Consider the following 27,157-nt stretch of genomic DNA (forward strand, 5'->3'; position numbering starts at 1 on the left):
CTACCTTAATCAAGTTTACAATGCCTGTAGAAGTTCTGCACTTTATGATCAGTCAAATAAGATGTACTAAGCAGGATTTTTGTGTTTTTTGTTTTGTTTTGTTTTGAGGCTGCTAACAGTTTTGATGTGGTTCTTCAGTTGCAGGCAAGACATCGGTAACAACTTTCCTTCTTGCTGAGCTGCAAAGGACAGACAGCCAAGATGTCGGAGCTCACAGCTCTCGATTCAGTTTACATCAGCGCTGTCCTAGCTGACACGGTGGATCAGCTGGCTGTGCTGGGCAAGATAATGCCACAGACATTCGAGGGACGCCCTGATGCTAATGAGGTAAGATCGAAAAGAGAAGTTTGAATCGAAAACTCTATGCATATACATGTAAAAGTAATTTTAATGCTCATCACATAAACCATACAAGTACAAAGAAAAAGAGTGCTGTAGTGTGTTGTTATTTAAGTGCTTCGTTAATAATTATGTTATAATTTTGCAAGTGTGAATTTTTGCAAATTGGGACTTGTGAGACAATTTTGTGAAAGGTTGACTTTATAGCTGAGAACCACAGTGACAGAATGAAATGTAAGTATTGTGCCTTTTCAGGAAAAAAAAAATAGTGAGTTTCCTCTTTGGGGACGATATATAGTGCATTTGTGTCACTAGAGGTGACATGTTTCATGCGTTGTTATTTTCATGACTATTAGTTGATTACAAAATATTACCCCCCCCAAAAAAAAAAAAAAAAAAAAAAACAGAAAGAAACACTGGGAAATTTAGTGCATGTATAGCATGTAGAGTAGTAGCTGGTCAGAGATAAGTCTGATCCTTTCTGTGTTATTTGATTTGAATCTTACCCTTACCCCAATTAGTCTGTGTCTCGTTTGCCATATTGCTTATGGATTTGTCCCTTGATTTGACTCATTAGTATGAATTGATTCCTTCCTTTTGATAATACGAGTAAATTTCAAGTGATGATACTATCAACCTTTCAAGTGGCACTATTAATCCACGCCATTCTTACCTAGATGGTTGGAGATGAAATATCGCAAATTCTGGACAGTCAGCGCAATTTGGAGTCCACCTACGAGAACCTGATCCATCAGCGCGGGGAGCTGCGGGGTGGACCCAAGCGGGACATGGGCCGTCTGCAGGAGAACAGCCAGCAGATCAGCAGCGTTGTTGGTGGCCTGAGGAACGCTAACCAGACTTTTACGAAAAGTCTGAAGCAGAGCCCGCTGACGGCGGACAACCTGTACAAGATGCAGGATGACAGGTGATTGATCATGATTATGATCATGATGATCTTATGAATGTCATGTTTAACATTCTGAGATATACAGTGTATTTTGTTTTGCGATTATATATAGTACATACGTGTATTTCTGCAACCAGCACGACCTCTAATGTCTTTGTGTAGATTTGACAATGACAATGTATTTTTTTGATGGAACTATCAAAAACTCCTTTTTACTGACTATACAATAATGAAGGGATGATGTCTCAGTCTTCTGTTATAGCTTTGGTTGGAACAGCACCATTTCAGGAAAGTTGTCAGCCCTGACAAGTTGTCAGTGTCTGACAATTACCATAGTAACAGTCAGTGACCAGAGCTACTTAGCCAATCAAAAGCAAGGATTTTACTGAAATTGTCAGAGGCTAGGACAACTTGTCAGGGCTAAAAACCAGTTGAGGTTTTTTTAGAACCAGTTTCAATGGAGATAAAAGGCTACGACATTACTTTTTTTTTATACTTTATATATATATATATATATATATATATATATATATATATATGTGTGTGTGTGTGTGTGTGTGTGTGTATGTGTATGTATAAAGTACTTATATGTATATAAAGTACTTTAATTCCTGCATAGTATGAGATTTGGTTGACTTAGGGCCAGGGGTGATGAGCAAGCATTTGTGTATTTTAGATTTCATTTCTGTGAAAACATTTTAAATCACATACTGGATAATCAAGATGTTCCTCATTGAATGTCTTTAGTGAAAATTGTTGTGTCATAGTTTATCATTACAGTGCTCTCCGGTAGTAAAACAAACACAGTTATAATGAAACTCTTGTTTGACAACCAAGTGAATATATTTACATGTAGGTTCCAAAATCACTTTTTGTATGTAAATCTTTATATACTTCATTTTTTGGCTGGAAGGAAATCCAGATATAACAAAGGAAAACTGTCAGTCTTGAAGACTTCATTATAACAGGAGTTGCCTGTAGACACCAGACACCGAAAGAATCTTGAGCACTTATAAAACCTTTCAATGTTTGAGAGCCGGTCTCTCAAACCTTGCACTCAGCAAGTGAAAGGACGCCATCATGTGGTGGAATCATGACAAGGGGCATCCAGCCGTCATTTAATTGCAGCTGCCATTGGTATGTAGAGGGAAAGGCCTGTAGAACGGCAGATAGATTGAAATATGGCTCACTTTGCTTGGCATTATTCCATGCAAATGAACCCATACTGCACTACTGAGGCACACAACACTGATAAAAATATGTGATTACAAATATGGCTACTTGTGTGGCATTACATGTATATACACTTCACCATGCAAAGGAACCTGTGCATCACCTACAATGTATTGAAGCAAACAGATAAAGAATATGTCACCACAAATTAATAGAACTGATATACTTATGTAAACAAGATGGTCATTTTAGAGCAGTGTGAATTCAAACATTCACATACTCTGAAAAGAGGGAGATGGCATTAAAATGTAAGCGCCATACCACATTTAAAATTTGCCTGAGTAGTTCCTCTGTGGTGTGCCTCAAAATACCCAGATGACTTACATGTACACAGAAAGATTTTAAGAAGAGAACAGGGGAGCAAGATAACTGCTTTTCTTCACCTATTCTGCTTGCTACCATCATGTACAACATAAGTCATTCCAGTTATGGAGATTTGGGCAGTAACATGTTGTCTGTTGAAAATGATAAGGGCGTTAAGTTGCCACTAAACCCATAGTGTTCAAGACAACTTAACGCCCCTCTCATTCTCAACAGAGGAGTGTGCATTGTGCCTAATGCTCACTGAGCATAATTTGTATGCTTTTTTTTTTGTTGTAGCTCGATGATCACATGGATAGTTTGTTTAATTCCAGAGGAAGTGTATATCTTTTTTGCTATTCTAAAAGAGTACAGATTGTATCTACAAGGGGAAAAAAACACTGTGTATGTGTGTGAAGATAACAGTGAGCTAGCCTTTTTCTATGGTTATCAATGACAAAATATTTGTGGAAAATGAAACGGGCAAAAAAAAAAAATGGTTTGCTCCAAGTGTGGTGTAATCCAAATAAACTTTGGGTACGGTAATGAATCCTTCCATATTCCAAGATACAGTGAATGAATAGTATGTGATACATTGCAATATTCTTCAAAAATATAGTGAATACAGTATGTTTGATTTGTGTGCTTAAGATTGAAAGTGTTAGTTGCTACACTTAAACAACTTGACTTGAATGAAAAACTACATGTAATGAATGGTTGAGATGGAAGAGGAAGAGGAGATGTTCAGAAAGATAAAATATGATATCAAGTGGAAGCTTTTGCAAGTAACTCAGGATGAGATACATATCAGATAACTGGTTGTCCACACACTCCCCCCTACAGACAATTTCTGCAAGACGTCCTCAGCGACACACTGGAGGAGATGTTGAAGGAGAAGACGTTCATGGCCATCATTCAGGCCGTATCCATGGAGACGGAGAAGAAGGCGGAACTTCAGAACACCATCCTCAAGAAAGGCAGTGCTCACAATCATGATCTATGGTTATAAGTCTGTGACCTGGCATGGTAACTTTAAATCTACCTTTAAATCTGCTTTTAATTTTAAGATTACTAAAATGTCATATATCTGTAACGAGTAATTTTTCGTTTTGGACAGAGAGAGGAGTATAGGAATACATAAATTAACACAAAAATTTATGGTCTAGTAAAGAAATGATTTGTCTATCAAATGATATAAATGTCACTTGTCAATGTACAGCTGCATGTGTGTGTATGTTTGTGTATGTGTGCCTCATTGTAGGTGCCTACAGTGTATGTATGCGCTGTTTGAATTACTGATGACATACAAGTGTCATATTGCACTGTGTAGATTGGTTCCCTCAAGATGCTCTGTCTAATCTACAGCGGCTAATCAATTATCCTTGTATGTATTCATAGAGAAAATGAAAGGAAAATTGAAAGAAGAGGTGAAATTCAAATATAGTAACACTTAATAAAAACACTATGCATGTTAAATGTTTGTTTAAGGTAGCAGTTTCTTGGGATAATAATTTGCCATTAGTGCACAAAGTATTGTTTCGAAACCCCCAAGGTCATTTCCTGGTACTGGATTGTTTCGATGGCAGATTTCTCATTGATCATAGAAAGTCGGTGTTGTTAATCAAAAGCAGCCAACTATTGAGCTAGCCATGGAATAATCCCCATCCTTTTTACTCTGCTATGCCCCATAAGGGGTATTTTCCCGTTTTCCCTGGAAGTTCTACAGAATATTAACCCAGTCATTCTCATTAAGTATGTGGGCTTCGGAAGCAAAACATACCACCAAAAACTATTTTTTATGAGCCAAATTTCACAAAGATTTTATTGCCTTAACTCACAGTTTGTTATTTTGACTTATGAGTGACCTTTTTTGTGTTAATGCACTTTTCTGCATGTGAGAGCACGTAAATACACAAAACATTTGAACACAGATATTCACTATTTTTGCAGTAAACAGTTCAGCAGCAGAATGTTAGGAAAAGTAGTAAGGCCCTGAAGATAATTAACACCAACTCTCTTTTCACAACTCAGAGAAGAGGAAGGGCGCAAGGAGATCAAGTCCCTGCAGAAGCAGATCGCGACAGTGCGCATCGAGAGAGAAGAGGAGACTCAGCAGAGGACCAGATGATCGCCCATCTCAAAGGTATTGTTTTCATGTGTCTCTATCAGGGATGATATACACACAGAATGAAATAACTCCTGTTGCAACAAATATGCTCACAACAAAATTTTGTTGAAACAAAAGTGAGAATTCAGGTCCCCAAATTGTTATCAAAGTTTATGGGTGCATTCGAGCGCTCACCTAAAGTGTACTGTACCCCCGCCAGAGGAGCACTTAAACGCTCCTAAAGTGTACTGCACCAAACTGTACCGAGCCAAAAGTGGACCACTTCCCAATGTGCTCCAAAAGGGTACCAAAAGCATCCCAAAAGCGCACCAAAATTTTGAATGTGGGAATGTGCATAAGATGCACATACGTCATAATGCAGAGAGTCCATTCTCTTTGTTCAGGGCAGCTGTACAATGTAAGTAGTTCAAGCATGTCAGGTGAATGACCCTCTTGCCACAAAATGTGTGACCCCCTCTAAAAACAGGGAGCTTTAGATTGTGACGCGCGGACGTTTGAGACGACGAATGCATTGGACGTTCTCCTCTCCCTTGCGTCATGCTGAAAAGTAGCTTTAGATTACGCTTGGACGCAACGTATAAAAAATAAAATGGCACCCCCATATTATGATCGGTGCATCAAGTAGCTCCCTACGTCGCAAATTGTGCGTATGTAAAAATAGCCCAGAACGCGTTGTGAAAAACTTAGACGATGCAAGCTGAAAATAGATCGACTTGACGCGCGCTTCTGCGCATGCTCAGAACATGTTTTTTTTTTTTTTCCTCTGAACGTCCCTGTCGCGAAAATCTAAAGCTCCCTAATAAACCATGAGGTACGCTTTCTAAACAGAGTGCTCAAATGCTCCAAATCTGGGACAGTACAGCACAGTATGCTGTGGTTCAGTTCATTTTAGTTCGCTTTAGAGCGCTCAAACAAACCCTATGGTGCAAAATTCCCATACAACAAAGGACAACAGCTTTAGTGAAATTCTCATTACAACAAAATGATTCCAAAGCACCATTTATAAAGAAAAACACAGTAACTGTTCTCCATAATAATGAAATGCCAATTGATTACAAAGTTACATAACAGAGGAAACATTTATAGAGTATGTGTCATGGGCCAGCATTTTACATTGAAGTGTGTTTAAAATTGAACTCGCTCAATTTGCTTCCTTGTGCCACACACCCTTTCCAAGAAGAACTTGTAATAACTAATGTCACGTAATGCAAGTGTGTACTACACCATATATGGAGTGTGCAATGCATGCAGTGCATGCAGTGAAGTGGAGGTGTTTCTCGAACGCTGTGATACGATTGGTTCATTTGAAGTGAGGCGCGGACAGAGAAGGAAAGACCCACGGAGTCCTATAACTACACAGTCTGTGCAGTAAAATTTTCACTTCCGTTCGAGTGGAGGTGTGTCTTGAATGCTTTGCTATGATTGGTTCATGTAAAGTGAAACGGGGAGTGTGAAGGAAGGATACATTCTCACTAAAGTTTAAGTGAAGGTACAGTCTTGAATGCTTTGCTATGATTGGTTCATATGGAGTGAGGCAGGGCATGAGAAGAAATAAACCATGAAATCGTAAATTGCACAGTCTGTACAGTAAAACTCTCACTTGATTTTGCGTGGAGATGTGTCTGGAATGCTTCAAAACCCACGGTTCCCAGCCCATCAGGGAAATCAAGGAAAATTATTTTACTTTTTGCCAGTCAGGGAAAAGTCAGGGAATTTTGATTGGTCCAAAAATCGAAAGTAGTCAGGTCAAAATAACACCATTGGATGACCAGTGCTATATACTGCAGATAGTTCACTGCAACAGCATAGAAAATAATATGTGAAACTGGAAATGAGTTGAAGTAATTATCATGGAATATTGAGACTTCATCAGGGAAAAATCAGGGAATTTTGTTTTCTTCAAATGCTGGGAACCCTGAAACCACATGCACTCAAACTTGAAATGCTATACAATTACACAATCATGAGATTGGAAATTGCAAGTGAACATCAAATAGCTTCCTGATTCACTTGCCTTTCAAATTTGTGATCACTGAAATTCAGGTTTGTCCTGCACTCTCTTTCATCAACTTTTGTACTGCGTTATCAATTTTGGGCCCGTTTTGCGCTCTCTGAATATGGAAATATGAACAACTTTATGCTCTCTCTTAAATGTGAAATTTAAACGAAATTAATGAGATAGCAGTACATCTTTCATCGCATTTCCACGTATGATGAATGTACAATAAACAAGATACGATATACACATGGTTTGTGTGTTTCTATTATGTATTTCGTTTGTTCGGCTACAATGAAATTTTGGTATAGTGAAAGAAAACTGACAGTCGTGAGGACTTCAGTCATTATAACAGGAGTCACTTGTAATTAGTGTATGTGCTCTGGGAGTCGCAATAAGATGGAAAGAAATTTCCTGCAAGTTGAATGTGAGAAGTGTGTTTTCATACAAAATAGGTAAGTGTGTGTATGAAGTACATGTATGTCCATGAATGATATGAGTATCATGAAGTATGAATGTGTGAGTCTTTTCCCTATAGACCTTAGTGTGACCCACACTTTGTCTTTAAATGGGGGTGGGGGGGGATGGATCTTGGCAGAGATGATGCCAAATAGTTTGTTTTATGATATGTACTGTGCTTTTCTTCATCAGATATGATATGATTTTCTATTGAGGTCCTATGTAGCACACTTAGTGTGTGCAGTTTCCCCTAGTTAAAATCAAAATACGGTTTTTACTGTACGTCAGTTGAGCTTTGTTTTGTTTCTTTTTATCACCCCTGAATTGGTCATCGAGCAAATAGAACAGAAGTCCATACTTTGAATAAAGATATTACCACCTTCCGACATGTTATTAATGCCTTTTTAAAACAAACACAGTATTAGCAGCAGATGCCATCTTTCCTCAGTGAAGGGAATGGGCTAACTGATGCACTTCTGTTTAGATGTGATAGATATTAACCCTTTAACACCTGCAGATTTCTTGCAACATTGAAGTAGTTTTTGTTTCACATTGTCCTTGAAGGATTAAAAAAGCAGTAAGGATGATATTAGGATGATTATGAGATATTAAGCACATTTCCAAACATCACATCACACACACACACACACACACACACAGATATACACAGTTAGAGCTTTGCATGAAGAGAGTGCTGTAGCTGTTTAGGTGCAGAAGGGTTAAACAGTTCCTTCTGTCCGGTAAATTATTTACTTAATGATTCAAAAGTGAAACCTGTAAAGTTGAAAGAACAGTAGCTAAAGATAGATACTGGGTTACATATGTTACACTTCAGTACCAAAGAATATGGTTTAAATCATAAGTGCGTGGGAGGTTAGGCAAATCAAAAGATGAAAAGTAAATTTTTTTTTTCTCTGACTTGCGACAAACATCATATATTCATTCTGAGAAGTAAAAGGGATGCATGCATCATACTTCCTGGTCTCATGTTTCTGTGTCAGCATGGTTTACTGTGTTGAGTGTTTTGTACATGTAGGTTTTTTTTATAACTGGCAAAAACAGTTCAGAATGTATTGGGATTTACATATCTATTTGAAGCGAATTTGAAGCGAATTTTAGTCAGCTTTTAATGTGTGACATGTATTTTCGTCACTCAAACAATTAGGCTTTGAATGATTTTGGTCCTTTACTCAAAATGAGAAATATTACAATTCTAATTTCCATATAATGAAAGAATAAATTTTATATTTCCAACTTAAGATATTGCACTGGTCTTGAAGACACTTTCAAATACATGTACCAGTACATGGGTCCAGTGTTGTGAAATGACATGCCAGAAGTGATTGAAATATTCTGATAGACTCTTAATATTCTGAAGAAGCTATAAACTCTTTGTAGTACATAAATTCATGAATGTGGAGCCCACTACACTTAACCACATTTATTTTTGTCCTTTCCTTTTTTTGTCCTTTCTTTACTAGTGTATGTGTTGCTTTTAGATGTAGTTATCTTTAACTGTAAATTTGGGGATCTTTCTTTGAAAGAACAATAGTCTGTGTTGATCCCCGTCATGTTGAGATAACTGTTTTTATTCAAATTCATGAAATTCTTCCGTCGAGATGTTTTCATTGCAACTGATTGACAAATTGCCCTACATCACCGTAAATAAGCACTGAATTGATCAGTGTTTTAGTAGCAGCCATGATAGAAAATCATGGGTGTACATACTCGAGTATGTACGCCCATGATTTTACTCGACATACTCGAGTATGTTCGCCCATGAATTTTTATCATGGCTGCTACTAAAACACCGATCAATTCAGTGCTTATTTTTTTAATACGTCGATGCTTATTTACGTCGATGTAGGGCAATTTGTCAATCAGTTGCAGTACAGATAACTGTTTTTATGTTATGTCTTTTCTCAAAATGTTTAAGTGGTGGGGGGGGGGGGTGTAATGTTTCTAGCTTTTGTGTAGGCCTACATGTACTGTTCAGATCAGATGTGGTATTTGAATCAGATGTGGAAATAAAGTGAAACAGCATGAAATGTTAAATATTGACCAGAGGCAATGAGCCAAGGTCATTGGAATGTAGGGAGTCCTATCTAATACTGTATACTGCATATATTTAGCAAGTCTAATATTTAGCGAATTGGGACTTCCCGATAATTTTGCGAGTGGTTAAATTGATTGTGGAGTAACATACTTTCGGGAGAAATGTATGCGTACATGTCACATTCATGTCAGGATTATAGTTCATATTTTCACATGTTTTTAAATTTACGAACTGTCACATTGAAAATGCATTTCCAGGTTGTTTCATGTACATCACCTATCGGTCATTCAACTAGACAAACATGTTTACGCGTAGGGATGACGAGACAAAGAGTGCGAGTGAGTGAGCGAGAGAGAAAGCGAGAGTGAGAGAGAGAAAGTGCTAGGACAGGTGTAAATGTTTTACAAGTCGCGCCATCGATGACCGAGAGGAGTTCATTTAGTTTCGCATGTCAATTAATGTAGAAAGAAAAGACAGGAAATAGCTCCAGTTCCGGGAGAGTGCGGTATAGGTGTTTTCGTTCAAGTCCTTTTAGTTGTATCAAATATTCCAAATGCCTCGAAAAGGAGTGTCGTAGTCGAGTAGCAATTTAACAGAAGAATTGGATCTTTTCGGGGCAGACACCATTTTGATTTCACCGAGAGAACATTGAGTTAGCTCCGTGATGGCAGGAAACAAACCTGCCACACCCAGGCGCCAGTTGGCAAGATAATTTCGTGTCTAAGCCCAATTTCGGTTGCGGCCAGGAGCCGCCCGTCCACCTTACCGTCAGCCTGTGTACTGGCTGAGTAGAGTTCAGATTTTGTTTGCTGCCAGGAGGCATATTCCAACAGCCTTTGCAGCCTTCCAGTAGACAAGAAGAGGCAATTTGGTTATATTACACCGGTCATTGGTAAGTTAAATTGCGATTTGATTTCCGCTTTGTCGCGTGTAAGGATGTGAATGTGTTTCAGGGCACCACATATAGCCCCGGAGAACCCCGTGAATAAGTGATAAAGTATATTATAATGGTGTACAGTTTTTGAAAACGATGCGGTGATGTTTGATAAGCTATGCACTGTTATATTCCCAATGTCTGAAACATTTCATTATGTGAATTTCGTATGCAGTTCTCAAATTTTCACTGTGATGTCAGGATTTTAAGCTGATAATCTTTGTGTGTGTGTGGTTAGAACACACCCCATTGGTATATGTTGCATTTAAATAATTTTGTAGATGGCGCCAAGGCCGAGGTCAAGTTTACTCCCAGGCAGACGCATTACCAGCCGAGTGACTGTGTCCGCCCCTCGCTAGGGAGAAACTTGGACGCCAGTGAATACGGAACGCGGGTCCTCGCGACACTTGGGAGCTAAAATAGCAACCTCGCATACAAGGACGCTCCACCCACGAATCAGTTATGTTCTGGAAGCGAATAGCTTGACAATTAAGGTGACTCTGTGGACAACGCAGGTGAGCGATGAACCTGGCGGGTGCATGACACCCTGTAGCATGATTGGTTATGATGTGGAAGTGTCGCTGAAGTAGAGAGATGAAGGTCATGTTAAATTGGTAAAAAGATGAATATAATGTGCACATAATTTGAATATTGGTATTTATATACTCCAGGATAATTGCGGGTTAGCACAGAACCCGGATGTAAACGGAAGCAGTGTAATTGAAGCCAAGTGTTATAACCGCGGTAAACCGTCGTGCGTGCAGGCTGGTCATCTCAGGATCAGCACTACGGTGGTGTGAACCAAATAGTGTGGCGCTTGATAACAGATAGTGGTATTGTCAGGGACAACGAATTGATAGTGAAGCTGTTATAAGTATTCTGAACAAGTGTCAAGCCAAAATTACAAGTGGAACCGGACCAAGGCAGGGTCCCGTTTACATGGTTGTCGAATATAACAGTATTGTAATTTAATTTATCTCACTCAGAATTTTGATTTTGCATTTTATGTTGGTCACAACTCCTCGATTTCAGTCCTGTAAATATTCCACAAATGCTTATATTAAATTGTACATTAAAGTGAATGGCACGAGTGTGATTGAGTATTATTTAAGTCCGCCCATGTGACATTTTCTGGGGGCTTGTCCGGGAAAATAACTCGTGCCATTCGAAGTCATATGGGTATATAAACGGAGAAAACAGTGTAAAGAAAAATGTTGAGGAAAATTTGTGATTCTTTTGGTTCCTCTACATTTGTATGTATGCACTATCTATAGGAGCACCGTTGTATATTCATTGTGTACATGATCTGAACCGATCTGAATACATTCTTGTATTATAAGTGCTCAGGTAATTCAGAATGGAGCTAGCTAAGTTAACTGAAATTGGAGAAAAGTTCGGATTCAGTGGAGAGGAGCTTAGGCAGTTTGTTACAGACGAGCAAAAGAGACTCAGAGAGGAAAGAGCGGACATGTTAGAGTTAAGGCGACAGGAAAGAGAAACAGCCGAGCTACAATTGGCGATAGCGCGTGAAAAGCAAACCAAAAGCGAATCAAGTTCAAATGGGTGCAAAGCTCGATCTCCAAAATTGCCTCTATTTCAGGAAGACAAAGATAACATAGATGCCTATCTACAGCGGTTCGAACGATATGCCAAAAATCAAAACTGGCCAACTACAGACTGGGCACTCAACTTAAGCACACTGCTTACAGGTAAGGCTCTTGATGTCCACTCTAGATTGTCAAGTGCGGAATCCAATGATTATGACACTTTGAAACATGCACTCTTGAAATCCTTTCAGCTCACTGCAGAAGGATTTCGCTCCAAGTTTTTTTTTCAGGCAAACCGACAACAGGAGAAACGGCATCCCAGTATGCAAACCGACTAGAGAACTACTTGAACAGGTGGGTAAGCCTCTCTGGTATAGAGCACACCTTCGAGGAGCTGGCAGATCTACTCCTCCGGGAGCAGCTCATCAGTGGGTGTCATCGAGAGCTGGCCATCTTCCTAAAAGAACGGCAGCCCGAGACTTCGAAGGACGTGGTGAAACTAGCTGAGCAGTACTTAGACGCCAGAGGAGGCACCTTCAAACCACCCCCACCGGCACAAAGGAACATCCAGACGCACGTGGGACAGATGCCACGGAGCAACACCAGACCTGAAGGTAAAATCCCTCCAAATAACATTTCAGGAAATAGGCCCCCATCTCAACCCAAATGTTACAACTGCCACCAACACGGTCACCTTGCCCGTGATTGTACAAAACAGGGAAACAGAGGCAGAACGTGTTTCATATGCCACAAACCAGGTCACATTGCTAACTACTGTCCTTTCTCCCCCATGAAATCGGCAGGTCTAGTCCTCGCCCAGGATCCAGAGCAAGGAAACCCCCCTACCTCGGAACACAACCTGGCTTCATTGGAACCTGATCAGGTAGAACCAAATCCACATACTCCCTGTCAATGTCCAGCTTGCACTAACACAAACGTCAAAATTGAGGCTTCTTGTATGATGGTTCGGATGCCACTCAATGCCCCCAAAATAGAATCCACCATAGATCATATCCAATTCAAATGTGGACACTCCTTGCCGTTGATGAGTGCAGCATGCACCAAAGAACATGTGGTCAGACAAATGCCAGTTACTAACGGACTAGTCAATAACAATCAAATTTCTGTTCTCAGAGACAGCGGCTGCAGCGGAGCTGTCATTAAACAAGATCTTGTCCAGCCAAACCAAATGACAGGTGAAGAAAGTACTTGCGTGCTGATTGATGGCACAGTGAAAACTCTCCCCGTCGCTAGAATAGATGTTGACACTCCCTTCTACGTAGGGAAAATTAACGCATTGTGCGTGAAAACTCCACTCTATGACCTGATTTTAGGTAATCTACCCGGAGTAAGAGAACCAGACAACCCAGATCCTGACTGGACGGCTACACCAATGCCTGTCGGCGCAATACAGACGAGAGCCCAGGCTCAACGAGACGGTAAGCCATTTCGTCCCCTCAGAACCCCACACCCAATGGAAGACATCGTAACTCCAACAGCTCTCAAAGAGGCACAACAGAAGGATGAAACATTACACCGCCTGCGAGAACTCGCCGATACTCGTTCAGAGAAGGTAAGTCGCAATAACGGTCTCTCTTCCTTCTTTTACAAAGACGGAATGCTGTATCGCTCATTCCACTCTCCCCAAATGGACCCTGACACAACAATCACACAAGTGGTAGTACCAAAACAATACCGCAAACAGGTTATGCAAACAGCCCATGAAAATATACTCGGAGGGCATCAAGGTACCAAAAAGACAACAGAAAAGATACTTACCAATTTCTTTTGGCCCAGTATGAACTCTGACATTACCAGGTACTGTAGATCGTGTGACGTCTGCCAACGTACACTATCAAAAGGTCGTGTAACCAAGGTCCCCCTCGGAAAGATGCCGCTCATCGAAGTCCCCTTCGAACGCATTGCTGTAGACATAGTTGGACCAATACACCCAATGACTGACCAGAAAAATAGGTACATACTTACCGTTATGGATGTTGCTACTAGGTACCCCGAGGCAATCCCACTCCCAAGCATCGAGACAGAAAGAGTTGCAGAAGCCCTAGTGAGCATCTTCACCAGAGTCGGAATCCCCAAGGAAATGCTGACCGATCAAGGGACTCAGTTCACATCTGATCTCATGAAAGAGGTAAGCAAATTACTCTCCATCAAACACTTCACTACATCCCCGTATCACCCTGCCGCGAATGGACTAGTTGAGCGCTTCAATGGCACTCTAAAACAAATGTTGAAACGTATGTGCGCTGAAAACCCAAAAGACTGGGACAGGTACATAACTCCCCTTCTATTCGCAGTGAGAGAAGCACCACAAGAGAGCATGGGGCTCTCCCCGTTCGAGCTTCTTTACGGCCGGAAGGTACGCGGACCCCTCGACATCCTGAGAGAACTCTGGACAGGAGAAGCCGAAACAGGTGAGACCAAGTCTACTTACCACTATGTACTTGATCTCCGAAACAGGATCGACGAAACATGCCGCAACGCCCACACTCAACTTCAGAAATCAGCAAACAGGTATGCAAAATACTACAATCAGAAGGCAAAACACAGGGAGCTACAAGTCGGATAAAAGGTACTCCTACTCCTACCAACTGACAGGAATAAGCTCCTTCTACAATGGAAGGGCCCCTTTGACGTGATCTCCAAAATCAGCTCCATGGACTACAGGATCGACCTCAACGGGAAACCAAAGGTGTTCCACATCAATCTTCTGAAAAAGTATCTAGAAATGATGTTCCCTCTATTTCAGATGCCGAAGCTGCTTGTACCGCCGTGATCGAATGCGAAGAGAAAAATGATGACGAGGAAGAAACGCAGCAACCACTAACTAACACATCTCTCCTACAGCCTTTCCCATTTCAGGCGAAAGAGTCACTTGACGATGTCTCAATTAACTCAGCCCTTTCCTCCCCACAGAAAGAACAGGTCAACGAACTCCTCAACGAGTACAAAGACGTCCTGTCTGATCTTCCCGGTCAAACCACGTTGGGCGAACACCACATCAAACTCAAAGGAAATGAACACCTGAAGAGTAGACCATATCCCATTCCCCACTCTCTTAGAGACACAGTGAGAGAAGAGGTAAAAACCATGCTATCGCTCGGAGTAATTGAGCCATCAAAAAGCCCCAATGCCTCCCCCATAGTGCTGGTTAAAAAGCCCGATGGCAGCAACCGGTTTTGTGTAGACTTCAGAAAACTCAATAAAGTGACTGTATTTGATGCTGAACGCATACCAGATCAAGATGAACTCTTCACAAAAGTCGCCCATGCACAGTTCTTCACCAAAATAGATCTCAGCAAAGGATACTGGCAGGTACCCATGGCAGCCGAATCCAAACCACTAAACGCTTTTCTTACCCCCGATGGTCTCTTTCAGTTCACAATGATGCCCTTCGGCTTAGTGAACGCTCCCGCCTCCTTCAGTCGACTGATGAGGAGACTGCTAGACCGACTCGGAGGAACGGTGAACTACATCGATGACATCCTCATCTATTCAACCACGTGGGAAGAACACCTACGTACACTCACAGAACTCTTCAGACGACTACGAGCCGCAAACCTCACTGCTAGACCAAGTAAGTGCTTCATCGGACAGACAAGCGTCGAATTCCTAGGACACGTGATCGAACACGGACAGGTAAGACCCCGCCCTGAAAAACTCAAAGCCATCCAAGAGGTAAGTCAGCCTCAGACCAAACGAGAGCTCAGATCCTTTCTAGGTATGGCGAACTACTACCGGAAGTTCATTCCGAACTACGCCGCCGTCGCCGCACCACTCACAGACAGGACCAGAAATGCTGAACCAAACAAGGTAAAATGGGAAACGAGCCAAGAGCAGGCCTTCACAACACTGAAGGAAAAACTTTCTAACCCCCCTATCCTTCATTTGCCAGATTTGTCACAGGACTTCATCCTCAGGACAGACGCCTCCAACGTTGGACTAGGAGCAGTCCTCCTCCAGACACACCAAGACGAACGATTTCCAGTCTCCTACGCGAGCCGAAAACTGCTTCGACGAGAACAAGCATACTCAACCATAGAACGTGAGTGCTTAGCTGTAGTTTGGGCAGTAAAGAAGTTCGAACCATACTTGTACGGCAGACAATTTTTGTTAGAAACAGACCACCACCCACTAGTGTACATGAACAAAGCTAGCCCTGCAAATGGGAGGCTAATGCGTTGGATTCTGGCTTTGCAACCCTACAGATTCCGTGTGGAAGCTATCCGCGGCAGCGAGAATGTTGGCGCAGACCTACTAAGCCGGCTGTAGAGAGAAAGATAGTGTTATAAGTAATTTCTTCTAATTATGAAATGCATTTTTCGAAAGGGGGAGTGAAATGTCACATTGAAAATGCATTTCCAGGTTGTTTCATGTACATCACCTATCGGTCATTCAACTAGACAAACATGTTTACGCGTAGGGATGACGAGACAAAGAGTGCGAGTGAGTGAGCGAGAGAGAAAGCGAGAGTGAGAGAGAGAAAGTGCTAGGACAGGTGTAAATGTTTTACAAGTCGCGCCATCGATGACCGAGAGGAGTTCATTTAGTTTCGCATGTCAATTAATGTAGAAAGAAAAGACAGGAAATAGCTCCAGTTCCGGGAGAGTGCGGTATAGGTGTTTTCGTTCAAGTCCTTTTAGTTGTATCAAATATTCCAAATGCCTCGAAAAGGAGTGTCGTAGTCGAGTAGCAATTTAACAGAAGAATTGGATCTTTTCGGGGCAGACACCATTTTGATTTCACCGAGAGAACATTGAGTTAGCTCCGTGATGGCAGGAAACAAACCTGCCACACCCAGGCGCCAGTTGGCAAGATAATTTCGTGTCTAAGCCCAATTTCGGTTGCGGCCAGGAGCCGCCCGTCCACCTTACCGTCAGCCTGTGTACTGGCTGAGTAGAGTTCAGATTTTGTTTGCTGCCAGGAGGCATATTCCAACAGCCTTTGCAGCCTTCCAGTAGACAAGAAGAGGCAATTTGGTTATATTACACCGGTCATTGGTAAGTTAAATTGCGATTTGATTTCCGCTTTGTCGCGTGTAAGGATGTGAATGTGTTTCAGGGCACCACATATAGCCCCGGAGAACCCCGTGAATAAGTGATAAAGTATATTATAATGGTGTACAGTTTTTGAAAACGATGCGGTGATGTTTGATAAGCTATGCACTGTTATATTCCCAATGTCTGAAACATTTCATTATGTGAATTTCGTATGCAGTTCTCAAATTTTCACTGTGATGTCAGGATTTTAAGCTGATAATCTTTGTGTGTGTGTGGTTAGAACACACCCCATTGGTATATGTTGCATTTAAATAATTTTGTAGATGGCGCCAAGGCCGAGGTCAAGTTTACTCCCAGGCAGACGCATTACCAGCCGAGTGACTGTGTCCGCCCCTCGCTAGGGAGAAACTTGGACGCCAGTGAATACGGAACGCGGGTCCTCGCGACACTTGGGAGCTAAAATAGCAACCTCGCATACAAGGACGCTCCACCCACGAATCAGTTATGTTCTGGAAGCGAATAGCTTGACAATTAAGGTGACTCTGTGGACAACGCAGGTGAGCGATGAACCTGGCGGGTGCATGACACCCTGTAGACATGATTGGTTATGATGTGGAAGTGTCGCTGAAGTAGAGAGATGAAGGTCATGTTAAATTGGTAAAAAGATGAATATAATGTGCACATAATTTGAATATTGGTATTTATATACTCCAGGATAATTGCGGGTTAGCACAGAACCCGGATGTAAACGGAAGCAGTGTAATTGAAGCCAAGTGTTATAACCGCGGTAAACCGTCGTGCGTGCAGGCTGGTCATCTCAGGATCAGCACTACGGTGGTGTGAACCAAATAGTGTGGCGCTTGATAACAGATAGTGGTATTGTCAGGGACAACGAATTGATAGTGAAGCTGTTATAAGTATTCTGAACAAGTGTCAAGCCAAAATTACAAGTGGAACCGGACCAAGGCAGGGTCCCGTTTACATGGTTGTCGAATATAACAGTATTGTAATTTAATTTATCTCACTCAGAATTTTGATTTTGCATTTTATGTTGGTCACAACTCCTCGATTTCAGTCCTGTAAATATTCCACAAATGCTTATATTAAATTGTACATTAAAGTGAATGGCACGAGTGTGATTGAGTATTATTTAAGTCCGCCCATGTGACACTTACATCACCTGACTAATGAAATTCGCGAAAATAAAAACCTCGCAAAATATTCACAGTATGCAGCAGATACCCTACAATGATAATTGAAACTTCGTCGCAAGGGAGTAGGAAGACAGTGATTTTGATCTCTGCGTCCTCCGCTTTTCTACCAAAACTTTAAAAACAGATCAGCTGCAAGAGATGAAGGCCAAGACAAGCATGGAGGGCAAATATGTCCAGAAGGACGCGGAGGTAGCCATGGGTCAGACGCAGAAGAGATGCTCCCTCACAGAGAAGGAGATGAAGGATGAGATTGAGGTGAGAAACAGTGTCCTCTGGTTGCTAGGATACCAGGCTGCAGAGAAGATGTAGATCCCTGGAAGTTGACATCTGTCACTTCTATCTTATATCCAGTTATTGGTTTTAAACTGCCAAACGTAGATGCGCAAGTAAGTTGGCCTTATACATTGTATATGAGACAAAAAAAACAAACAAACCAAAAGCTAAAAATTGCCGCAGCACAAACATTTCAGAATTTTAATTGTTAACAGTTTATCAAAAATTACCACACACTGTGTATTTTCTCATTTCCACATAGCTGCTGAAGCAAAAGATTGATGAGGAGCAGAGGGTGAATACAGAGATTGAAACATACCTCAAGCGTCATCAAACGGTAAGTTTGCTCCAGCAATGAAATGTCAATTTGCTCACATAAAAGTTTGCAAGGGAAAGACTCTCTTTGGCAAGTACTGTTCTGACATAAGACTTTGTTTGGATACTTTAACAAAATCAGTGAGAGATTTGCATTCAATTCCTTCTGTCTTTTTTTTTGTTTTTTGTTTTTTGTTAGATGTACATCTTTTTACACAATGCATAATTTCTTAGACAACCAAATAAAAGCATGTCCTCTGTTTTAATATTTCTGTGTTTTCTCTGTGTTTGAGCAGTTTAGAAACTTGTTTTGTCATGAACTTGCTGCATGGTGTTGTTAACCGAGCATTTATATATTGTATATTAAAGGCACACACTTCCCCTTTGTGTTCTATTGTTTGAACAGGAAATGAAAATACAGTTTGCAAAACGAAGCTACTGCATAGATGTTCATGTGTATAAAATCTGCATGTGTACACATGTGTATCATTCCATTTCAATCCCGGATCCCAGTTTAGCAAGCCAGTGTTCAGTTTAGACAGCTGACCATGAATAACAAATTAATGACCGGGTAGTCCTTATAATCCTCCAGCAGTCACCACAGTCATTTGAATTTAATTTCTTTATGACCAAAATCACAGAATTTCACATGCAAATACTAAGGAAAAAAAATGTTAGATAAACTCCAGCTGTTACACTTTGGCCTTGTCGATGAACATCGTTCATTTTAAGACCCTGGTTCACCAACATGCACCCCAAAATCTGCTTTGGCTTAAAAAACAGGATTTACTAGTCACATTGCATGTGAAACCAGAAGCATACATATGTATGCATGAATAGAACAGAGCGAGGGCATCAAAATTGTACAGTATGGTGGTCAATGCAGCATTGACTAAGTTTGCTTTGTGAAATTTGAATATGGGAAGATTTGGCCACTCGCATGTTAACATTAGCCCCTCACATATTAATGTTAGCCAAATATTCGGCCACACAAAATTTGTAGTTTTAACTCGTAATGAAAGGCACATATATCTAAAGTGAAGGGGACTAGATTCTTCCTTCTACCTACATTGTACCTGATAATCGACTGCAACTTTGGCTGTTGTGATGACGTGATGGTGATGTTGTGATCACGAGATGAATTTGTGGGGGAAAAAAATTAAGGACCGTCTTTCTGGCTTTTAGCAAAGCAATCTTCACTCGAGCGCAGAGCTTACCGCATTTCATTTTTGCCTTCCCTACTATCAGGAGATGGAGGAGAAAGTGGAGTACTGGATGGAGAAATACGACAAGGATGTGGAGGCCAAGACTCACGAACTGGAGGTCCTCAAGGCATCCAAGGCCAATGACCTCTCCAGGCTGCAGGAACTGACCAAGTTGGTGAGAACGCATGCTGTAGATTTCACGCCTTTTGATTTTTTTTTTCCCACCAATGTCTTACAGAGAGCTATCCAGGAGTTGTAAAAATTGCCGTTAGGGGTTTTGGAAATCTGCTGCATATACAGTGGACTCCTGATATAGCAAAATTATTGGGACCAGCAGGTTTCTGTCATTGTTTTGAAAATTATATTTATAACCGCACAAATAAACAATAAGAAACATAGAGCGGATACTGTTGGGCCTTAATTTTGACCTTGCTGTAACGGGAATTTTGTTATAACTGTGTTCGATATAATGATAGTGCAACTGTATGATGTTTGTTTGTTTGGTTGGGTTCCCCCCCCCCCCCCACCACTCTTAATTGTAGGGTTGCAGGAGCGATACATAACATACCACATTACTTTATATCTGTGAGAAACCGGAGTTTTGTTTGTGTGTTTGCCCACAGAGTTATCATATTGAGCTTATCAAAATTCAGCACATTTTTATGCCTCCGCCGCGAAGTGGTGCCGGAGGCATTATGTTTTCGGGTTGTCCGTACGTCCGTACGTCCGTACGTCCGTACGTCCGTACATCCGTACGTCTGTACGTACGTCCGTCCGCATTCGTTTACGCGATAACTTGAGTAATATTGACTGGAATTTTACCAAACTTGGTCCAAGTATAAAGTATGATGGGGCTATTACTTGATTAGATTTTGGGTGAAATCGGCCAAAGGTCAAAGGTCAAAGGTCAAGGTCAAATCATGAAATTGTATTTCTTTGCGCGATAACTCAAGACTGGATGAAGCAGCTTTCACGAAACTTGGTCCAAGGATGATGTATGATGGGGCAATTAGTTGAGTAGATTTAAGTGACATTGGCAAGAGGTCAAAGGTCAAAAGGTCAAGGTCAAATGCTAAAAATGTTGCTATTTTCCCCATATCTATGCAATGCACAAAGGTATTTTCTTGAAACATAGTGTAGACATGTACTACTGTGTAAAGATTCTCCAGAGAGAGTTTCATGTCATAAGGTCAAAGGTCAAAAGGTCAAAGGTTAGGTGAAAATGTTACAATTTCACTTTTCTCACAAATGGTTCAATGTATTTTCATTGAACTTGGTACATACGCATGTACTGACTGGCAGGGATTATCTAGGGAACTTAGGGGTCATGGGTCAATAGTCAAGGGGTCAAAGGTCAAGGTCAACTCCTCAAAAGTTTACTATTTCCCCCATATACTAGTATATTATGCAATGCTTGCATTATTAGTTTAAAACTTAATATATACATGTATTACCTAATGGAGATTCTCTGGGAAATTTCCAGCCAGAAGGTCAAAGGTTAAGGGTCAAAGGCCAGGTTTAAATGCAAAAAAAACCCTATTTTGTACTGTACTTACACTCTTTCTTCATACCTTGAGAATTACTCAATGCATAAACTTATAAAAGGGACGGTCAGAAGTCAAGTAAAAATCCTCAATTCCCCAAATATGTGTACCTGCACTCTTAGACAATTATAGCAAACCCAGTTCAAGGAAAGTGAACATTCAAGATATTTCTGACAAACCTGTCATTTCAGTATTTTGCCATTTATGTGAAACTGTCATCACACATTGTGAAGACATTGTACTATACACCTATTGGGAGAGTCATGCATTATGGCGGAGGCATCAGTCGCCATAGCGACATTTCTAGTTTTTTTTTTTAAAATCCCATTACAGTATTTTGTGGATTTAAAGAAGAATGAAATCCAAAATATAAGTGAATTGAGAGAATGCAGCAATATTAGTAGAACACATCATTGAAGTGTGATGAAAGTCTGAGAATCTGTTAAAAAGTTATGATTTTTTAAAGTTTTATTGTGCAGCCTTTGCTGGATGAGAAGATTACAACACTATATGATGTCATGTATGAAAAACAATATAAAGGAAATATAAAGAAAATTCAACATGTTTTCACTTTTCTATCATGATTAAACAACACTTGACATATTCTTTCAGAAAGCAGGGGGAATATGACATTACCCTTAACATATGTCAGTAACAAGTTGAGAGAGAGCGCTGTTTCCATAAAGAGTAAATTTTGTGAAATTCTCTTCAATTTTCTTCATATCGTTTTCTGTACATGATGTGGGTTTCATTCCTGTGAAAGAATGCTACCTTTCTTAGTGTGTCCGGAAAATGTTTTCTGTGTATAACTGTTTATGTTTATGTTTATTCTTTACTTGTCACACTGCAGTATGTGGAGTATGAGCAGGTGTGTGTGGAGGACAGGATAGAGAAGGAGAAAGCGAGGAGGAAGGCTGAGCAGGAGCAGGAGGAGTTGAAGTCCTGCATCATGGTGAGACAAATTCCTTCTGCCAAGCAAACAGTGTCAACTCTCACTACGTGAAATCAAATGATCAGGGCCCTGTTTCATAACACTTGTTATCAATAACAAGTTACAATAGTTATTATAAGCTACTGAAATCCTTTGCATCTGATTGGCTAACAGCAAATTTGTCATAGAAATTTGGCAGTTGCTACCTACTGATAACATGTTTCCTGAAATGGGACTCTGATTTAGGTTTTTTTTTTCCATTCCTGAAGAAGGAGTTTCCTGTCTAAAATATAATCATAGTTTTGCAGCAGTGATATATGATCTGTCATATTGTCCCTAAGTAGTTTCTGTTATGCGATCGTATTGTCTTTGTCGGCATGCTTCACAATCGCTATGTATTCAAATCATTCTCTGACTCCTTTGCATTTGTGTAAAATCAAAATTTTTTACCATTGGTGATGTTTAAGACCCCTTAAACTTTGCTTGTACTCTGAGACAAGTACTTCTTGAAACTTTAATGTCTTGTAGTTGAGTATGTAGTCTCTATGTTCAGGGGGTTTTACTTCGATGTAGTTTAGAATATGTTTACAATGATGATGATTTATAGATGTTCAAACTGATAAATACAATGTAGTACCTGTCTTTGACAGATTGCTTCCTTGATCTCTTGAACCTACCAAATATTTGCATGTTAATGTTTTTCTAGTTTTAATGCCATATCTTGCTTTTAAACCCCCAAAGTGCCCTGAGAGTGTGGACGATAGAGCCCACATTTTTTACTTATAAAACCTTCTTTTATGGCCAATCAAAGATGTTAATGTATCTGAAAGGATTAGAAAGAGTGAAGATTTTATCTGAGTTGTTTAAGAAGAGACGCTGGCAACGGATACGAAATACAAGTAGCATTATTTGTTGTCCCCACAGAGAAACATGAACTTTAACAACCATGGAAACATTACTGATTTTGTACACTGACTTAAATCTACACTCAACCACATGAATAGATATGTTAAAGGGATGGTACAGTATTGGTGGAGATGAGAATTGGGCTTTTAACTTTTTGCGAGATACCAAGAAAACACTTATGATATAGTACAGACCATACCATTTTAAGTGGAATTCAAAATTTATTTGATGAAAATCGGGTTTGGAATGACTGAAACATCCAAAAACAAAGTAAAACAAAGCGATCATAATAAAGTGTGGGTCCCACACTTTATTAGAATCGCTCTTTTTTGGATATCTCAGCCATTTCAAAACCAATTTTCATCAAATAAACGTTGAATTCCTCATAGAATTACATGCTCTTTCATATTTCATAAGAGGTTTCTCATTATCTCACCAAAAAATGTTAGAAACCTGAAATTAGGTCTCAACCAAAACTGTACGCTCCCTTTAAAGGGTTCTTTGTCTCTTCTCTGATGACTCATGATGGGTTCTCAGCATGGATATCCCTTCAGTATCTTGCCTTCTTGTTATACGTCCTCCTGTCTAGACATCTATGCATGACATATTTTAAGAGCAAAAAGAGATAGTGAAAGCTGTCTCGTATTATCTTAGTCGGGGGATTTTGCATAGTCTTATTTGCACTTTTTTACATAGAAGTATCTTGTGTCAAAATGTGGATCACACCCTCCTGGTTTTGCAGTGTCAATGAACGAAACAATGTAGGAAAAAAAACCACAACACTTCCTTAACTGCTGGCAACTCTGTTGTTTTTTATGCAAATACTAACAAGGGTTGGGTGATTTTTTAGTTTCTCTATGACAAATATGACAAATTCATGTATATGTGACTGATAGGTTGTTATTTCGTCATAGTTACATAACTCCTACTCTCAAGTAATGAAGGCAAATGTTTTCTTTCAACATGTCTTTGTCGCTATGTTACAGGCTCAGAAGGTGGGATGTGAGTCATATCTTGATACGGATGGGTCTTTGTATTTTTAAAGTGTAGCAGAAAAGGATATCATGAATTGTAGAAGAAACTCTGCTGGATATCATTTCCTGTTCTTTACTCTGGTAATCTCTCACGTAGTACTGTTTCAAACAAATTCCCTTTTCACAGCATGTTTAAGATTACCCATATTTCCTTCTTCTAAACTTTTTTTTTTCTCAGCCATGATGTTTTTTTTTTAACTCATACCTAAAGGCTATACACTGTATTTCTCCTTTCTTTAAATCACAGCTCCAGTCGTGGTGGCGAGGCGTTATGGTCCGGAAGCACCTCGTTCCGTACAGCAAGAAGAAGAAGAAGAAAAAGGGAAGAAAGGAAAGAAGGGTTCGGGAAAGAAGAAAGGCAAAAAGAAGAAGTAGAGACATCCTGCCATCTTGGTCGCATAGATTATATCAAATTTCTATTTGCACTGCTTTCCATGTAGATATTTAACCACAGAAGTCTTGTAAAAATGTTTTAGAGATCGCGATGGATTTGGACGGGAGCTCCCACAAGCAAATTTGCTGGGCCAATGTGACCAACATTGCTAGATACTGTACATATTGTTTGTATGTAGGGCCAGTATTTTCAGCTATAAATGTATGGCTGATTCACGCAGTGTTGCTTGCAGCCATCTCACTTGTCATGGGGAGAATCAATTAACTTGAAAAGATCTCACCGTTATTTCAAGATATGTTTCTAAACAGAGATTAAAAAGAAATTAAATGAAAAGCATGTGTTTGTTCTTTTCCCATACCACATAATCACAGTGTCACAAACAAACTACCTGCAATACTTTTGCCCAGAAAGTGTATCATCACAATGTATGGTTTTACAGTACAAGGTAGAAAAGTAAGTATCAATCATGCATTATAGATTCTACTGCGGAGTTCCAGTCTTTCCCTTCATTTTGTTATTTTAGTGGATTGGGGGGGGGGGGGGGGAAGGGGAGGGGCCCACTCCCATGAATCACTGTACAATGTCTTGGAGATTACTATTACCAAATTATTATCCATGTGCATGATTTTCTACAGTGGTTCGATATTTGCTAAGCATGGTTGCTATAATTATACAGGTAATCAAAAAGATGGACTCAACTTAAATTTGTGTTTGTACGTCTACGTTGTATTGTTCCTGACTGTGGTATCAATGTAATGATCTTGCAGATAAAAATTATAAGTCAATGTGCCTTTCAAGACACCCTGTTGAATTTTCATTCTGCTCCATGTTGTCCAAAATATTTCACACATATGGGCTTAAAATTGTTGAAATACACTGTGTCCAAGCGCTGAGGTGCAGGAATATAATGTTTAAAATATGTATCAACACCATCCGTCCTCAGATGTTAGTGTGATTTCATGTATATAAATAAACTGCGGACTGAATGAATCTGTTAGATGTGTCTTTCCTTGATGTTTCTGCTTCAGAAAAGATGTATGCAAACAGTGACATAGCAGTACAAAATTTGTGTGGTTGGTGTGCAGCGTGATATCACTTGGTTACTGAACATACGTGGGCATGTCTCATCTCTGTTTTGAAAAAGAACTTCATGCAAAACAAGTTCATTTGTGGCCACTGCAAAGAATAGACAGATATTGCGAAAGCCCCTGCTATTGGATGGGAAAACACTCTCCCACACCCTTCACCCTTCCCAGACTTATGCTCTCTTGATGCTGACTTTCAATACTGATCATAACTCTCTGATAAAGACACCTATACTGTTCTTGTAGATAAAACTATGATGAGTTTAATCACAAACAGGTTAAGCACCATTTTAAAGCATTTTATAGTAAGTTCGTAGTCAGTATGTATTACCGTACCTCACTTGTAAGATAAGGAATATTGTTTAAGTTATGATAAAAAAAACCCACATTTTCTTATTATCTTCTTGTTTAGCTTTAATCAAATATCTCAAATTAACAAGAATTGAGATTTTTGAGTTTTTTTCTGTTTTGTCATAAACATGTATATATGATATATATATATATATATATATATATATATATATATATATATGTATGTATGTATATATATATATATATATATATGTATATATATATCGTATCCGGGCAATTACCCCCAGAGGGCAATTACCCCCCGGCCAATTTCTGGTTGGTGGTAAGGTAAGAGTAAAGATTAGGGTTAGGGTTAGGTTTAGGGTTAGGAGTTTAGTTTAGCGTTAGGGATAGGGTCAGGATTAGGATTAGGATAAGGGCCAGGGGAAGGGTGCGGGGTAATTGCCCAGGGGGTAATTGCCCTAGACCCATATATATATGTATGTATGTATATATATATATATATATATATATATATATATATATTAATTATACATATTGTGCAATTGACGGAAATAATCATGAAAATTTAGCAAACAAACGTCCAATTTACAATCATTCAATGGTCATTTAACCATGAAATGTTCTTTGAAGAGTTATTCTTCCACACACATTGTAGTGTTCGCCCCCCCCCCCCCCAAAAAAAAAAAAAAGAGAGAGAAAAGAAACTATTGATAACGGGTATTCAATTGTCATTTGGCAGAAAAGTGTTTGTGGAAAAGCTAACATACACACAAACTCACATCGTGATACGTACCTTTCCTGTACCTACCACTCCCCCCCCCCCCAAAAAAAAGAGGTATAAATAATGTTTCCCGTCCTTTGTCACTTTAAATGGCCTACTGATTTGATTGCAATCTTTCTTGTGGTTTGTATTCTACGAAGCTTTGCAGAATAGCAATCTTTAGTGTAATATAATTGGTACCGCTTTTGACATCCTTTCAGCTGACACGCAGGGCCTAGGATAAAGAAGAATTAAGAGGAATCA

The 27,157-nt window shown here is 39.9% G+C and overlaps 2 protein-coding genes across 2 annotated transcripts; both read left to right on the top strand.

Annotated features, from left to right (window-relative positions):
• The first annotated feature begins 139 nt into the window (after positions 1-139).
• Positions 140-25,254, top strand: LOC140244777 (dynein regulatory complex protein 9-like). The gene is given in 11 exon segments (XM_072324395.1): positions 140-327; positions 1,017-1,264; positions 3,623-3,756; positions 4,816-4,896; positions 4,899-4,922; positions 18,256-18,386; positions 18,667-18,741; positions 19,968-20,099; positions 22,319-22,420; positions 24,587-24,655; positions 24,658-25,254. Coding segments are annotated over 11 exon segments (1,179 nt in total). The 5' UTR covers positions 140-201; the 3' UTR covers positions 24,715-25,254.
• Positions 10,921-14,462, top strand: LOC140244775 (uncharacterized). Its single transcript, XM_072324394.1, is given in 3 exon segments — positions 10,921-12,177; positions 12,180-13,472; positions 13,907-14,462. Coding segments are annotated over 3 exon segments (1,890 nt in total). The 5' UTR covers positions 10,921-11,709; the 3' UTR covers positions 14,036-14,462.
• Positions 25,255-27,157: the final 1,903 nt, after the last annotated feature.

This window comes from Diadema setosum, chromosome 21 (assembly GCF_964275005.1).
Source record: "Diadema setosum chromosome 21, eeDiaSeto1, whole genome shotgun sequence".
NCBI classification, from domain to species: Eukaryota; Metazoa; Echinodermata; class Echinoidea; order Diadematoida; family Diadematidae; genus Diadema; species Diadema setosum.